General features: G+C 47.8%; 1 protein-coding gene across 1 annotated transcript in view; it reads right to left on the reverse strand.

The window, feature by feature from the left end:
• Window positions 1–10,773, reverse strand: part of PPT2 (palmitoyl-protein thioesterase 2) — a 64,540-nt gene extending 53,767 nt beyond the window's left edge. Inside the window, exon 1 of the mRNA XM_082263760.1 lies at window positions 10,294–10,773. Within this exon, the coding sequence (XP_082119886.1) occupies window positions 10,294–10,308 (15 nt within the window). The 5' untranslated portion in view covers window positions 10,309–10,773. The remainder of the gene's footprint in view (window positions 1–10,293) is intronic.
• Between the last annotated feature and the right edge of the window lie 4,631 nt (window positions 10,774–15,404).

Genomic DNA, 15,404 nt, shown 5'->3' on the forward strand with positions numbered 1-15,404 from the left:
AATAAATATAAAAGTAAATATCTTAATACTTTTCCAAGCAGTCATATGACCACAAAGGTCTGGCAAGTGTGTTTTTCTATGCAGCTGATGGGTAGAAAATCATAGAAAATCAGGGTTGGCAACACCTAAGGGTCCTTTCACATGGCTTTCCCGCCTCAGTTTTGCTCAGTGGGGACGGTCTGTTTCCATCCGATTGCCCTATAGAGGAGAGCGGGGTTCTCGTCGTATTTATGTGTAAATTTAGTATCAGTTTTTCTTTTAAATAAAGCTTGGTTGTTAGTTTAAAAAAAAAAAAAACTGGCTCCAAACTTTTTTAGCTGGCTCCTAGATTTCAGGCAAACTTGTCAAGCCCTGCCTAAGGGTATTAGTTGCCACACCCTTATCTACTCCATCTTGTAAAAATTCCAAAACCATAGGAATAGAGGTGGATGCGAAGTCTCTTTGCCTACGCCAGGTACAAAAAGTTTTCCAAACTTTAAGATATATATTTCTAGTGACTGGTTTTCTGCTCAGTAAGAGTGTGTCTATCACTCTGTCTGAGCAACCCTTCATTTTTAGGATCTGGCGCTCACTAACCAAGCTGTCAGATGGAAAAATTCTGGTTTGGGATACACAACCGACCCCTGAGACCGCAGGCCTGGGAGATTTGGGAGTTCCCAGGGGGGGAGCTACTGACATGGCTTTCAGAGTTGCAAACCAAGCTCTCTTTGACCTCTAAGGGGCAATTAGGATAAGGCGCAGGCCCGGAGACAGAGTTCGTTTCTGTAGAATTCTGGGAATTAGCGCCAGGGGAGGAAAGGCATACGCTAGCTTGAACTGCCATGCTTGAGCTAGGGCATCCAAGCCCAACATCTCTTTCTCCTGTGTAAGGGAAAAGAATCCTTTTACTTTCCTGTTTTGCAGGGTGGCAAATAAATCTATCTCTGGGTACCCAAACCTTTGGACCAACAACTGGAAAATTTTGGGATTTAGCTCCCACTCTCCTTCTCTTATGGGGTGACGACTGAGGAAGTCGGCTTGCCAGTTGTTTCTCCCCCTTATGTGAATGGCCATCAGGGAGATTACTTTCCCTTCGGCCCACCCTAGAATTTCCTTGGTCAGTGCTAAGAGGGAATTTGACCTGGTACCCCCTTGACGGTTTATATAAAACCACAGTTGTAGTGTTGTCAGATAGGATCTGAACTTCCCTGCCTAGGACAGAACTTTTGAATGCTGTTAGCTCAATCTTGTCAGGAGGCAATTACAAGATGATATACGACCCTTCAGTCCTAACTCCTCTTGTATAGTGAATTCTCTCTCCGCTGGCCAGGAGATGCGACGACACAGAGCACTTAAGCAAAGCGTAGACACATCTATTTTATTTCAAGTTTCGCTCATATTTAAAGGAAGTTTGAGTGGCAAAAACTGCTTTAAACCAGTTACAATTCATGGGTCAACTTAACAATAGAACATATCTCCACAAAACAATACATAAAAAGGTCCTTGTGTTCCCCATCCATCTTTGTCAATGTGAGGTGTCTCCTGTCTGGAATTGTGTTTTGTGGGAGAGCCGATCCGTCTGTGTTTAGCTATCTGATGTGTTAATGTAAGCAATTGTCAATTGTGTTTAGGTGGTGTCAGTAATCTCTATGCGAAGCCTTAACTTGTCAAGTGTCCAAATGAATGAATGAAAAGGTGTTTAACATGTAAACACCTATCAATGTCTTGTCGTCTATATGCAAAATATCCAACTGTCAAGTGTCCAGGGTGTATGAATGAGGTGTGTCAAATGTCTCGTTAATGTCATTTGCAAGAGCCCACATTCCATCGTAGAATGGGCCCTAGCTGAAATGTAGTATGAAAATATAATATTTTAGTAAGGCACGTTGATACACTCTTTCAAATGTTTTTAGTGCTTCTCCCACTGCTTTCAACTCCCTGAAGTTGGATGAGGCCTGGGCTACTTGTTTGTCCCAGATCCCCTGAGCTTGGGCTCCTTCTAGGTGAGCCCCCATACCCACGTTCTCGCGTCCATAGTGATTTTTACAGGGTTGCACTGACCCCATGGTCTGCCTTTCCCCAAATTGCTTGGGTTTAACCACCACTCTAGTGATGCCTGGACTTGAGGCGGGAGGTTGACAGTCTCTTCTAGGGACTCCATCTTTCTGTCCCAGGAGGACAGGTGGAAGAACTGAAGGTCTCTTGAGTGGAGCTGAGCCCAGACCAACGCTGGGATGCTGGCTGACATTGGTCCCAGGACTCTTCGGATTTCTCTCCTGGAACAGGAGGGTGCGTTTTTGAGAGCTCCTACTGAAGAGACTATTTTTTCCACTGGAAGAAAGAGCCTTTGTGCCTTTGAGTCTACACGGTACCCCAGATAGGTTTGCACCTGGGTTGGTTCCAGGGAAGACTTTTCTAGGCTGATTAGCCAGCCTAGTTTTTGTAGGAATTTTATCCCCTGCCGAGTGTCTGAGTTTACCTGATCTGCTGACATGCCAAAAATCAGCAGGTCGTCCAGATAGGGGATTAAGGCTATACCCTGGAGATGGAGATGGAGATGGGTCACTGCATCTGCTAGAGTTTTCGTAAAACTTCTTGGGCTGGCTGCTAACCCAAAGGGAAGTACCCTGAACTGCCAGTGTGCTGTTCCCTCTTTGGTAACTACCGCAAATGTCAGAAAGGGCTAGTGTTCCTGATGAATAGGAACATGCAGGTATGCATCTCTAAGATCCAGGGTAGTCATGAACACATCTTTCAGTAGGTTTTTGCGTACTGAATAAATGGTTTCCATTGAAAACTCTTTGTATAGTAGAAACTTGTTCAAGTTCTTTAAGTTTATTATGAGGCAATGTTTTCCCGAGGGTTTTGGTACTACAAACACATGGGAGTAAAATCCTTGGAAGAGCTGATCTTCCGGTACAGGGACTATCACTAACTGCTCTGCCACTTTTTGAATCCCCTGTAACAGGGCTTCCCTTTTTGGAATTTCCATAGGAGGATGGGTAAGAGTTATCGTTTGGGGGGGGGGGGGTATTGATGTAAATTGCAGGCGATAACCTTCTTTTATGAGGGAGTGGATATAAGGGGGTCACTGCAATTTCTTCCCATTGGGACAGAAATTGGCTTAGTCTGCCCCACACTTTGATCCCCGCGTTACTTATTATCTCTTGCGCCAGATGAGGGAAAAAGCAAACTGTTTCTTTGCCTCCCTCTTCCAAAGCCCCATCTTTTAGCAAGTTCTTTCCTGTTTTTTCACTGCCTTTGTCTTGGGAGGCCACGAAAAACTTTTCTGGCTCTATCCCTTCTGGGTTTGGCAGGAAACCTTTTCCCCTTTTCTGAGGATCTGGTCAGAACTTCATCTAGGCCTTACCCGAAGAGTAATGACTCCTCAAAAGGCAAACCACGGAGCTTGGTTTTTGATATGAAGTCGCCTTCCCATTCCTTAAGCCAGATGGCCCTTCTGGCTGAGTTCAGAAGAGCCCCCGCTTTAGCTGAGGCTATAACTGATTCCACTGCAGCGTCAGCCAGATAGACAACCGCTTTACCTATAACTGACAGAGTCCTGTAGGTCTTGGGTTTTAACCTGAGACAGGTGTTTAGTCAGTCTTTCCACCCAACAGTTAGCGTTTCTTGCTATACAAGAAGCATCTAGGGCTGGGGCCATTGCTGATGCATTGGCATACCAAGCCTTTTTTAGTAAGGACTCTGCCTTTTGGCTCATGGCATCTTTAACCACTTTACCACTGGAGGATTTTGCCGTCTTACGTCCAGGCCACTTTGCGCTTTTAACTGACAATTGCGCGGTCGTGCGACGCCATACCCAAATGAAATTTACGTCCTTTTTTTTCCCACAAACAGAGCTTTCTTTTGGTGGTATTTGATAACCTGTGCGATTTTTTACTTTTTGCGCTATAAACAAAAAAAGAGCGTAAATTTTGAAAAAATAACAATATTTTTCACATTTTTTTATATGAAATTCCCCCCCAAAAAAAATGTAAAAATCAAAATTCTTTTACATTTTTGGCCAATTTGTTTTCTGCTACCTATGTTTGGTAAAAAAAAAAAAAAAAAATCACAATAAGCGTATTTTGATTGGTTTGCGCAAAATTGATTGCGTTTACTAACTAAGGGAAAGATTTGTCATTTTTGGTGTTTTTTTTTTTTTAACGAGTAATGGCGGCGATCTGCGTTTTTTTTTTGCGGGACTGCGACATTGCAGCGGACAGATCGGACCCTTGACTGACATTTTTGACACTTTTGGGGGTACCAGTGACATTACTACAGTAATCAGTGCTATACATATGCACTGTTACTGTAAAAATGACACTGGCAGGGAAGGGGTTCATTTTATTGGAGAGGGAGGAGTTAATGTGTGCCTGGTGCTTACTAACATGTGTGGGGGGAGGTGACTGAGTGACACAGGGACAGATCGCAGGTTCAGCTAAGCTGAACCCTGCAATCTGACCCTGTCTGTCACCTAGGAGATCTGCCCGCTTTGTTTACACAAGCGGGCGGATCTCCAAACTCGATTCCCCGACGATCGGGGAAGAGCGGTGGTGATCGCCGCCGCTCCTCCCCTGGCCCGACTCCCGCTGTGACTGAATTCAGCGGGAGCGAGCCTCCGGCGGCGCGCATGCGCCGCCCACAAGGGGAGGAGTCCAGCGACGTAGGTCTACATTGCTGGACGGGAACGAGCCACTGTGCCGCAGTAGAAGCACAGTGAGCGGGGGTAAAGTGGTTAATATTGCCTGTATCCACAAAGTAGAGGTCAGACCTCTTTGTTACTTGTGACAGTGGGGCATCCAGTTTGGGTTTTTTTTTTTTAGAAACCTTTCCACCTCTTCCTCTTTAAAGGGAAACCTTCTTTTCCATGACTTTGGTTTGACTAACTTACTTTCTGGAAACTGCCACTCTTGAAGGATTAATCCTTTCAAGGACTGATGCACAGGTACAACCTTTGAAGGGTTTTTTCCTAGCCCCTTATACATTCTGTCCTGTGCCGAAGTTTCCTTCGGGGGTCAGGGATCTCTTTTGAGGCATAAATGGCCTGAAGGAGTCCTTGCATATCCTCCAACTCAAATAAATTCCTATTTACTCCTGAGTCCTCGGCTTCACATTCTGAGTCCCTTTCTCCCTCACCTTCTGAACTGGTTTGGGAGTCTGAGCGGTTTGCCTCAATTGTCAACCTTTCTTCCTCTCTGGGCTGTGCTGGGGGGAGGTTCTGGGAAAGTGGTAAAAACCCAGAAGGACCTGCCCTGGAAGCTGAGCTTTCCTGGGAAGAAACACCTTCTTTAAGGGTAGGCTCACTGGGCTCTGTGACTTGGGGGGAAGCCACCGAGGAACGAAATGACTGTATTGTAGCCAGCATTTCTTCCTGGACAGATTTTAAAGCGGTTGTAAACCAGAAAAAAAAAAAAAAAAAAACCTGCAAGACAAAGGCATAATGAGCTAGTATGCATCGCATACTGGCTCATTATGTACTACTTACCTAAGAACGAAGCCCCGACACGGACCCCCGGACATCGCTGCGGGCGCTGCCATGATCCCTAGGCGTCTCTTCCAGGTTCGGCGGCTCCGGCCAATCACAGCGCCGGAGCCGCCGAGTGATTTTCCGGCAAGCTCCCGGCAAGGAAAACTGAAGGTCCCCCCGGACCTTCAGAGCGCATGCGCCGCTCGCGTGAGCGGCTGCATGCACTGCAAACATCTCCTAAACCGTGCAGGTTTAGGAGATATTAATTGTACCTACAGGTAAGCCTTATTATAGGCTTACCTGTAGGTAAAAGTGTCAAAAAGCGGGATACTACCGCTTTAAAAAATCTTTCATTAATCCAGATGCCTCTTTACCAGCTAATTTATTGATGCATTTATAGCAGAAAGGCTTTGTGTGGGAGCTAGATAGTCTATCCCCGCAATTACCACACTTTTTTGAGGTACCAGTGCCTGTTGATAAGGGGGGTACAGTACTAGAGGTTTCTTGTGAACCGCTATGGGACTCTGGAAGAAAAGATACAGACAAAAAGACAAAGGTATCACTCTTCCATAAAAATAGACCCCGTAGAAAGGACAAAATATGGGTCCGACTAGGGTCAGGGGAAAGGACCTTCCAGGGTTCTTGTTAACGCCAGCAATTAACGTTAGCAATCAGACAGTCAGAACTTACCCGGTTCCAACCTAGGTTTGGCTGCAGTCACCTGGACTGGCCACCTGGACTGGCCTCCAGTCCTAGGTTTGGCTGCAGTCACTCTGTGCCTTCTCCGTGAGGTGGGTTGTAATAGGCTTCATTTCCCCTGCAGCTGTCCAGGCTCCTGGGGCCTGGGAGTCTGCTTTCCCGCTAGCAAGCGGGTCCGGCATCTCCTCCACACTGCTTTTCCTCTTCCGTGCGGCGCTCCGCATGCTCCGCCTCTGACGCTACTCCGGAAGTTCCGGTTTCACAGCGAGGCTTGAGACGCCCATCTGGCGGGCTTTTCGAATTTCTAGCCACTGGAGGAGACTTGCTGGATAGCCGGAGACAGGCCTAAAGGGACACCCTGGTGACCGACGGCCTGTGCAAATGGGGGCGACCTGTGAGAAGCCTGGGGAGGCGGCAGGTAGAGTGCAGCTCTCACCGGCACTCCTGAACCTGGCTCACAGGGGGACCATCAGACTTCCAAGTCTTCAGGTCAGTGAAAACAACAAACGTTTCCGTGTGCAAGAGGTCTAAGAGCTATGGATCCCGGTGGGGGGTCACTGCTCCAAAGATTGGGCGGCATTGTCGGCTCTGCACAGATAGACACACTCGCCAGAGCTTTGAAAAAAGCTTAAGAAAAAGTATTTACATTGAAATTTGGTAAAATATGTGCTGGAAATATGAGAGCAGTAGAGAGGCAACATATAAAAAGGTGAGTTAATGTATAGCTAAAAGAAGAGAGACCATAACAAGGCGGGGGGGGGGGGGGGGGGAGGGTTATCACGAGATATGTTGGTCCTCATGCACTCCCTGGACAGGCCACAATCTTCTATTCCAATCTATTCGGTCGATGGGTTTAAAGCACAGGGGAAAACACTAGAGAGGGGGAGGGGAATTCAATAAGGCTGCTTTCAAAAAAATACATCAAACATATATGCGTCTTTTGCTGCGTTTTCTATGTCTTTCCAGTGCATTTTCTGGGTGCCTATTACCCAGCATGCACCTTTGAAACTTGGACATGCGACTCAAAAAGTGCAAAAAAGCAACGCAGGTTTGATGGGTTTTTGGTGCCTTTTCTATTTCATTTCACAACACCAAAGATGCTACAGGACACTTTTCTGGCGGTATGGCACCTTTACCATGGCCTGTGCCTAATTCATAAAAGCTGTGTGTCAGTTTCGGTACCAGTACCAACACATGTGCCAGATTCAGGTTTTTCTTACTACTGCCGCTTATGGAATCTGCCGTATGAATGTGAAAGATTCTAAAAGAATTACCACCAGTTCACAGATGAGCAACATGGCACTAACAAGACCAACTCTGAGTTGGCATACAGAGAGAAGCCAGTGCTCGTAGTTGGACACGTGTGTCCTGAAGCAGTCATTAACCCCTTCCTGACCGCGCTATAGCCAAAAGACGGCTACAGCTCGATCACCCGGTTCTTGGCAGGCGTCTATGAATGTCCTTCCAGAATCACACCCCTGTGCGCCCGCTTTGGCGCGCTCTGTGCTCGGGGTAAAGGGATAATCACATTGGCCCTTTACTATGTGATCAGCTGTGTCCAATCACAAAAAAATTGAGGCACAGAGGACTTTCATGGTACCGTAAGGACACTAGGCAAAAACTTGTTTAAAAATAATACAAACAAACAAATAATAAACACGTTTTTGCTTAGAGTCCTTAGTCCCCGTTCACACTGGGGCGACCTGTGAGGCGACCTGGTCACCTCACAGGTCGCCGTAGGTCGCCTTCCATAGGGAAGCTGCGGACCCGTTCTAATAGGAGCGACACAAGTCGCTCAGACTTAGAAAAAGGGTCCGGAGCTTCTTTGGGGCGACCCGGAGCAACCGTCATAGACTTCAATGTTATGAAGTCCGTGCCGGCCGCTCTGAGGTCGCGGCGCGCTGCTCGCACCGCGACCTCGGAGGTCGCCCCGGGAAGTCGGATCGCCCCAGTGTGAACGGGGCCTTACGGTACCATGAAAGTTCTCTGTGCCTCGAATTTTTTATTTTTTGTATTTCAATTTAGGACGAGGGTACCATAGTTTCTCTATTCAAGTAGCATTCCCCCCCATTTTTCTTTTCTTTTTTAGCGTGAACGCAGTACCCCACTACCACAAATCATGCATTTGGGGAAATCACAGGGGTCAGCACAGCCGGAGCGCAACGGCTGAGCCTCGTCCTGGGAGAACCACCTCCATGATCATGGCATCTCCCTTGCCAAGTAAGTATCCCCCCCCCTTTTTTGTATGTGTCCAATCACATGTAAACAAACATTATCGGGCATTCCTTTCCTCACCCAATGTCACAACGGGAGGAGAAGAGAGCTGGTAACTGGCAAGCGCGACAGGGGACATTTACACTGATAATTAGAACACAGATCATTAGTGTCCTAATTATCAGTGCTGCCCCAAGAGTGCCGCCCATCAGTGCAGCCTCATCATTGCCCATCAGGGAAGGAGAACATTTACTTATTTGCAAATAACAGAAACTAAGAAAACATTTTTTCATTTGTTCAGCAAAAAAAAAAAAAAAACCCAGTAGTGATTAAATACCACCAAAAGAAAGCTCTATCTGTCTCAAAAAATGATAAAAAATTCATGAGTACAGTGCTGCATGACCGTGTAATTGTCCTTCAAGGTGTGACAGCACTAACCCTAGGTTCAGACTGAGGCCGTTTTGAAATTGTGCAAGTTGAGCTGAACTCGCATGATTTCAAGCTGGCATTTCAGTCCAACTTCAGGGGCAATTTCAAAAACATTTGTGCGGGGTCCAGCACAGATGTCTTTGGAAATTGCCCCCTGAAGTCACCAAAAGTAGTAGAGAAACTACTTTTGGGAATCGGTGCGGCCCCGCAAAGTCGGCGTCGCACCGGTTCAGACGGTGCAATTGCCAGCAATCAGCTCCGATTTCACATCTCAAATCGCATGTCAAATCTGACCAATTTGAACGTGGGCTAAAAGCTGAAAATTGGCCTGGGCAGGAAGGGGGACTGCTAATTAAAGCGGTGTTCCGCCCCCCCCCCCTTCAAAAATTAAAAGTCAGCAGCTACACATACTGTAGCTGCTGACTTTTAATATTAGGACACTTACCTGTCCTGGAGTCTAGCGGCACCTGATGTCTCCATTAGCTGTCGGATGCTGCCGCCACCATTGCCAGTAAGGGAACCCGGCAGTGAAGCCTTGCGACCTCACGGCTGGGTCCCTACTGCGCATGTGCGAAGCATGCTGCACTCGCTTACTGGCCTAGAAGCAGAGGGAGGAGGAGGGGGTGGAACCTCTGACATGCGGCAAGGTCCGACGGAAGTGGGGACAGGGTACCTGTCAAAAACAGGTACCTGCTCCCCCCAAAAGGTGCCAAATATGGCACCAGAGAGGGGAAGGAAACAGATAAGTGGAACTCCGCTTTAAGTGAAACCGGGCTCGTGGTTGCTAGGATGCAAGCAGCCATCAGCTTCCTAGCAACCGACTCAAACCCAATTCCGTTCAGCTGCCGGCCTGGAGATTCCTCAGCCAATGGGTGAAAGTAAACAAAGAATGGGTTTGCTTAACGCAACTCATGCAACAGTGAGTAAGCAAGGACTACTGTCTAGAGGGGGCCCCATAAGAAGTACCAAAGGGCTGCACGCTTAGCACCAGGGATCTGAACGCTCTTCATCACATGGAACTTTAACCCAACTGTCACAGGCAACGCTCAAAGACTGCTTGTTTTCATTGGGTTATATGTGCCTACACTGGGTAGGATGTGCAATTTCAATCAGCCATGTGACACCAGCTATACATGAAATAAAAAAAGAAGCTTTACAGATACCGTATGATGGGTAACGATCAGGGGTGAATGCATGCACGGGGATGGAAAGTGCAGTAACCCACGGCAACCAGATCTGGGCTTTAATAAATCTGTTGCAGTGACAACAATCTATAATAAGCTCTGGTCTCTGTTGGTTTTACTCTTTTATGGAAAAAAAAAAGAATGACGGGAACAGATGGCAGACCAACGGAATATAAACAGAGAGAAGAAAGAGGGCAGAGGAACAGAGGAGATACCTCCTACATAAACAATATATCACAGATTCACATCGTTCTGACAAGAGGAAGAAAATACAAAATAAAAAAATAAAAAGACCACAACAGGCAGATCAGCTCTTACTCTGTGCGCTCTCATTCTTCTCCCGGGACCCCAGGGCTCTCTTATTTTATCTCACCAGCCGTCTCATCCTCCTGCGTTCGCTCTTCAATATCAGCAATTCATGGCTGCTACCAGTCACATGCAACCCACCACTTCTAGGATCTCTTATCTAACTGGAACACGGGTGACTGTCTCTGCCACTCAGCGCTCTCTCTGCTCTCTCTTTGTGCAGTCACTCTGCACACAAGTAAAGTTCAGATCTTGATGGTGACAACAGCTGATGTTTAGGTGGTGCTGTATTCACAGGGAATTACCGGACTCTTTTATATTTTACTTTCTGTGCTCTCTCTCTCTCTCTCTCCCTGACTGATGTCTCTGTGCTCTCTCTCACTGACTGATGTCTCTGGGCTCTCTCTCACTGACTGATGTCTCTGTGCTCTCTCTCACTGACTGATGTCTCTGTGCTCTCTCTCACTGACTGATGTCTCTGTGCGCTCTCTCTCCCTGACTGATGTCTCTGTGCACTCTCTCACTGACTGATGTCTCTGTGCCCTCTCTCTCCCTGACTGATGTCTCTGTGCCCTCTCTCTCCCTGACTGATGTCTCTGTGCTCTCTCTCACTGACTGATGTCTCTGGGCTCTCTCTCACTGACTGATGTCTCTGTGCTCTCTCTCACTGACTGATGTCTCTGTGCTCTCTCTCACTGACTGATGTCTCTGTGCTCTCTCTCACTGACTGATGTCTCTGTGCTCTCTCTCACTGTCTGATGTCTCTGTGCTCTCTCTCACTGACTGATGTCTCTGTGCTCTCTCACTGACGCCTCTGTGCTCTCTCTCTCTCTCTCTCCCTGACTGATGTCTCTGTGCTCTCTCTCACTGACTGATGTCTCTGGGCTCTCTCTCACTGACTGATGTCTCTGTGCTCTCTCTCACTGTCTGATGTCTCTGTGCTCTCTCTCACTGACTGATGTCTCTGTGCTCTCTCACTGACGCCTCTGTGCTCTCTCTCTCTCTCTCTCCCTGACTGATGTCTCTGTGCTCTCTCTCTCTCACTGACTGATGTCTCTGTGCTCTCTCTCCCTGACTGATGTCTCTGTGCGCTCTCTCACTGACTGATGTCTCTGTGCTCTCTCTCTCCCTGACTTATGTCTCTGTGCGCTCTCTCACTGACTGATGTCTCTGTGCGCTCTCTCACTGACTGATGTCTCTGTGCGCTCTCTCACTGACTGATGTCTCTGTGCTCTCTCTCTCTCCCTGACTGATGTCTCTGTGCTCTCTCTCTCTCACTGACTGAAGTCTCTGTGGCCTCTCTCTCCCTAACTAATATCTGTGTGCTCTCTTTCTGATGTCTCTGTGTTCCCTCTAAAGTCTCTGTGCTCTCTTTCTTTCTGATGTCTCTGTGCTCCCTCTGATGTCTCTGTGCTATCTATTTCTCTCTGATGTCTCTGTGCTCTCTCTTTCTTTCTGATGTCTCTGTGCTCTCTCTTTCGCTCCGATGTCTCTGTGCTCTCTCTTTAGCTCCGATGTCTCTGTGCTCTCTCTTTCGCTCCGATGTCTCTGTGCTCTCTCTTTCTCTCTGATCTCTCCCTGATTGCTGTCTCTCTTTACTTTTAGCTGTCTACTCCACCTGTCACTTAGTGAGGTGTCTGTGCTGTCTGGTGTGGTCGGTCTCTCATTGAGTTCTCTTCCTCCTTGTTATCTCTCACTTCCTCTGCTCTTTCCCAGTCCCTGCATCCTTCCTCTCATTCCTCCATCCTCTTAGCAGTCTCTCTGCACTCTTCTCCCCTCACTGTCTGCAGTCTCTCAGTAATCAGTGCACTCTCATCCCCTGAGGTCTCTCTCCCTTCCCAGCTTGGATCTTAGGAGTGTTCAGTAAATTAGAGCAAGTTTTCCTACCTACAGTAGTGTTGCTGTCTGTGTGCAATCAGTGCTCTCCCTGTAATTATCAGTGCAGTCTGTGCTCTCTCCTCTGTGTCTGTGTGCAATGTCCTCTGTCTACTGTGCCCTCTCCTCTGTGTCCCTGGCTGTCTCTCTCCTCCCTGGGCTGTCTCTTCCCCTTCCCTTGTTTACATTGCCTGCAGATGGCCCGCACAAGCCCCGCCCCTCGACCATGCCGTCACTTCCGCCATCCGTTACCCTGGCAACCCTGCTAGGAGGAGTGATTGACAGGCTGCCTGTTCCTACAAACCCCCGTTGTCATCAGTTAAAGAGAACCTGTCACCAATGATTTATCTATGAAAGGCGATGGAATGATGCTAGCAATAGAAATAAAGGGAATCAGCACACTGATTATTACATTGGATCAATCTTCCTTATTCCTGTGTCTGTAGATCAGCATGAAGCCTTGTAAAATCGGGGGGCTCATCCACACCAGCATTGCGTCTTATCCCAGTAGCTATGTGCTGGATGTCCTATGGACTCAGTTCGGTTGGATGGTTCATGTTTGCGCATTGTGGTTTTTTTGGTGCACCGTCCTGCAGGTTCTGCAATACCAGGCCGATGCGAGGAGTGGACGGAGCAAACTCCTCTTCCATCTCCCTTTTCTAAAAAATCCATTTACCACTTTCCACCCCTTCCTACCCAGACCAATCTTCAGCTTTCAGCGATGTCACACTTTGAACGACAAATGCACGGAAATGGTACGCTGTGCCCATATGAAATTGGTATCATTTCTTTGAGACAGATAGAACTTTCTTTTGGTGGTATTTAGTCCCCGTTCACACTAAGGCGACCTGTCAGGCGACCTGGTCACCTCACAGGTCGCCGTAGGTCGCCTTCCATAGGGAAGCTGCGGACCCGTTCTAATAGGAGCGACACAAGTCGCTTCGACCTAGAAAAAGGGTCCGGAGCTTCTTTGGGGCGACCCGGCGCGACCGTCATAGAGTTCAATGTTATGAAGTCCGTGCCGACCGCTCCGAGGTCGCGGCGCGCTGCTCGCACCGTGACCTCGGAGGTCGCCCCTCCAAGTCGGATCGCCCCTGTGTGAACGGGGCATTAATCACCACTGGGGTTTTATTTTTTGCTAAACAAAAGAAAAAATACTGAAAATTTTGAAAAGTTTTTCTTGGTTTCTTTCATACCATTACCTAAAGAAATGTTTCACCTTCACTCATGTGCACTGATAGGCAGCACTAATGGGCACTGAGGTGGCACTGATGAGGCTGCACTAATGGGTATTGATAGGCTGCGCTAATGGGCACTGATAGGCACTGATAAACCTGCACTAATGGGCACTGAGGTGGCACTGATGAACCTGCACTAATGAGCACTGATAGGCTGCGCTAATAGGCACTGAAGCGGCACTGATGAACCTGCACTAATGAGCACTGATAGGCTGCGCTAATAGGCACTGAAGTGGCACTGATGAACCTGCACTAATGAGCACTGATAGGCTGCTCTAATAGGCACTGAGGTGGCACTGAGAGGATGCCCTAATCGGCACTGAGGCAGCACTGATGAGATGGCACTGATAGGCTGCAAATGGGAACTAAGGAGACGGCACTGATAGGCTGCACTAATGGGCACTGATAGGCTGCACTTATGAGCACTGAGGTGACAGTGATAGGCTGCACTAATAGGCACTGAGATGGCACTAGTGGGCACTGATGAGATGGCATTGATGAGGCTGCACTGAGGCGGCACTGATGAGGTGGCACTAATGGGTATTTATAGGCTGCGCTAATGGGCACTGATGAGGCTGAACTAATGGGCACTGATAGGCTGCACCAATGGGCACTGATGAGGCTGCACTAATGAGCACTGAGGCGCCGCTGATAGGCTGCACTAATAGGCACTGAGGTGGCATTTATGAGGCTGCACTAATGGGCATTGAGACGGCACTGATGAGGCAGCACTAATGAGCACTGATAGGCTGCACTAATGGGCACTGATGAGGTGGCACTGATGAGGAGGCACTGATGAGGCAGCACTAATGGGCACTCATAAGCTGCACCAATGGGCACTGATGAGGTAGCACTGATGGGCACTGACAGCCAGCACTGATGGGCACAGATTGTCAGCACTTGTGGGCACTGTTTGGGCTGCACTGATCATCAGGACACTGATGATCAGTGCCCTCATTATTAGTGTAGATGTCCCGTTTCGATTGCCGCTTATCGTCTCTCCTCACGCGCTGTCAGCGTGAGGAGAGGAATGCCGATAACCAGCAAATTCCGTTTACACTGTGGCTGGACACAGCTGGTGACATGGTAAAGAGCTACTGCGATTGGCTCTTTACCCCGATCTGTGATCCACAGCTGATCACAGATCCGTGCCCATTTGCGCCACAGGGGGTGTGCGGGAAGCAAAATCACAGGAGAACGTCCATACATGCCTTCCCAGCAATGTAAGCCGGAGCTGTAGTCGTCTATCCACTATAGTGTGGGCAGAAGGAGGTTAATATATGGTCCCCAGATAGGGGATATATCAGATATTACACTGATAAGAACAGATACTACACTTGATCTTAGCCAAAAGGCAGAGAATGCACACTGTTTTCTGATGTGCTGTGGTGCATTGCAATTACATACAAGTTTAAATTAAAAAAGGAAAAAAAAAGGACTGAAAGGGATTTTTTGAATAACGTACTGCATTGCACATTCACACTGTGCATAAGTGTGGTGCACACAGTAAGGCATGCTGGATAGGTCATTTAAGAATGAGATACAATGCCTGCAGCCCCTTCCATAGACATATACTTAACAAGATCCAGACCTTGGGTAAAGCATAAAAACAGATGGACAGGGAATACCACATCCTATCACCACAGATCTAATTAACCACTTGAGCTCCTGAAGATTTTACTCCCTCCATGACCAGAGCATTTTTTTTTCCAACTCAGCACTGAGTTAAGCCCCGTACACACGTACCGATCGTCGGCATACAAATGTTCGTCTTTTCTCCCCGGGATGTCGGTGTCTGTTGAAAAGTGCAAAGACAGCACAAGGACAGCACAAGAATTTTGTCTGCAGACTTCAGCTGACTGCAGAAGTGATGTCATGTAATGGTTAACTTTCCCTGTGTTTTTAATTTTCTGAGCATGCCCAGTCTTGCAAATCTGCGGTCTGTCGGCCGAATTCTGTACTGACAGGCGAACAATCGTCCGTTCTGGTGTCCGCAGACAAAAATTTTCA

Source organism: Pelophylax lessonae, assembly GCF_965119305.1.
Source record: "Pelophylax lessonae genome assembly, chromosome: 7".
Taxonomy (NCBI): Eukaryota; Metazoa; Chordata; class Amphibia; order Anura; family Ranidae; genus Pelophylax; species Pelophylax lessonae.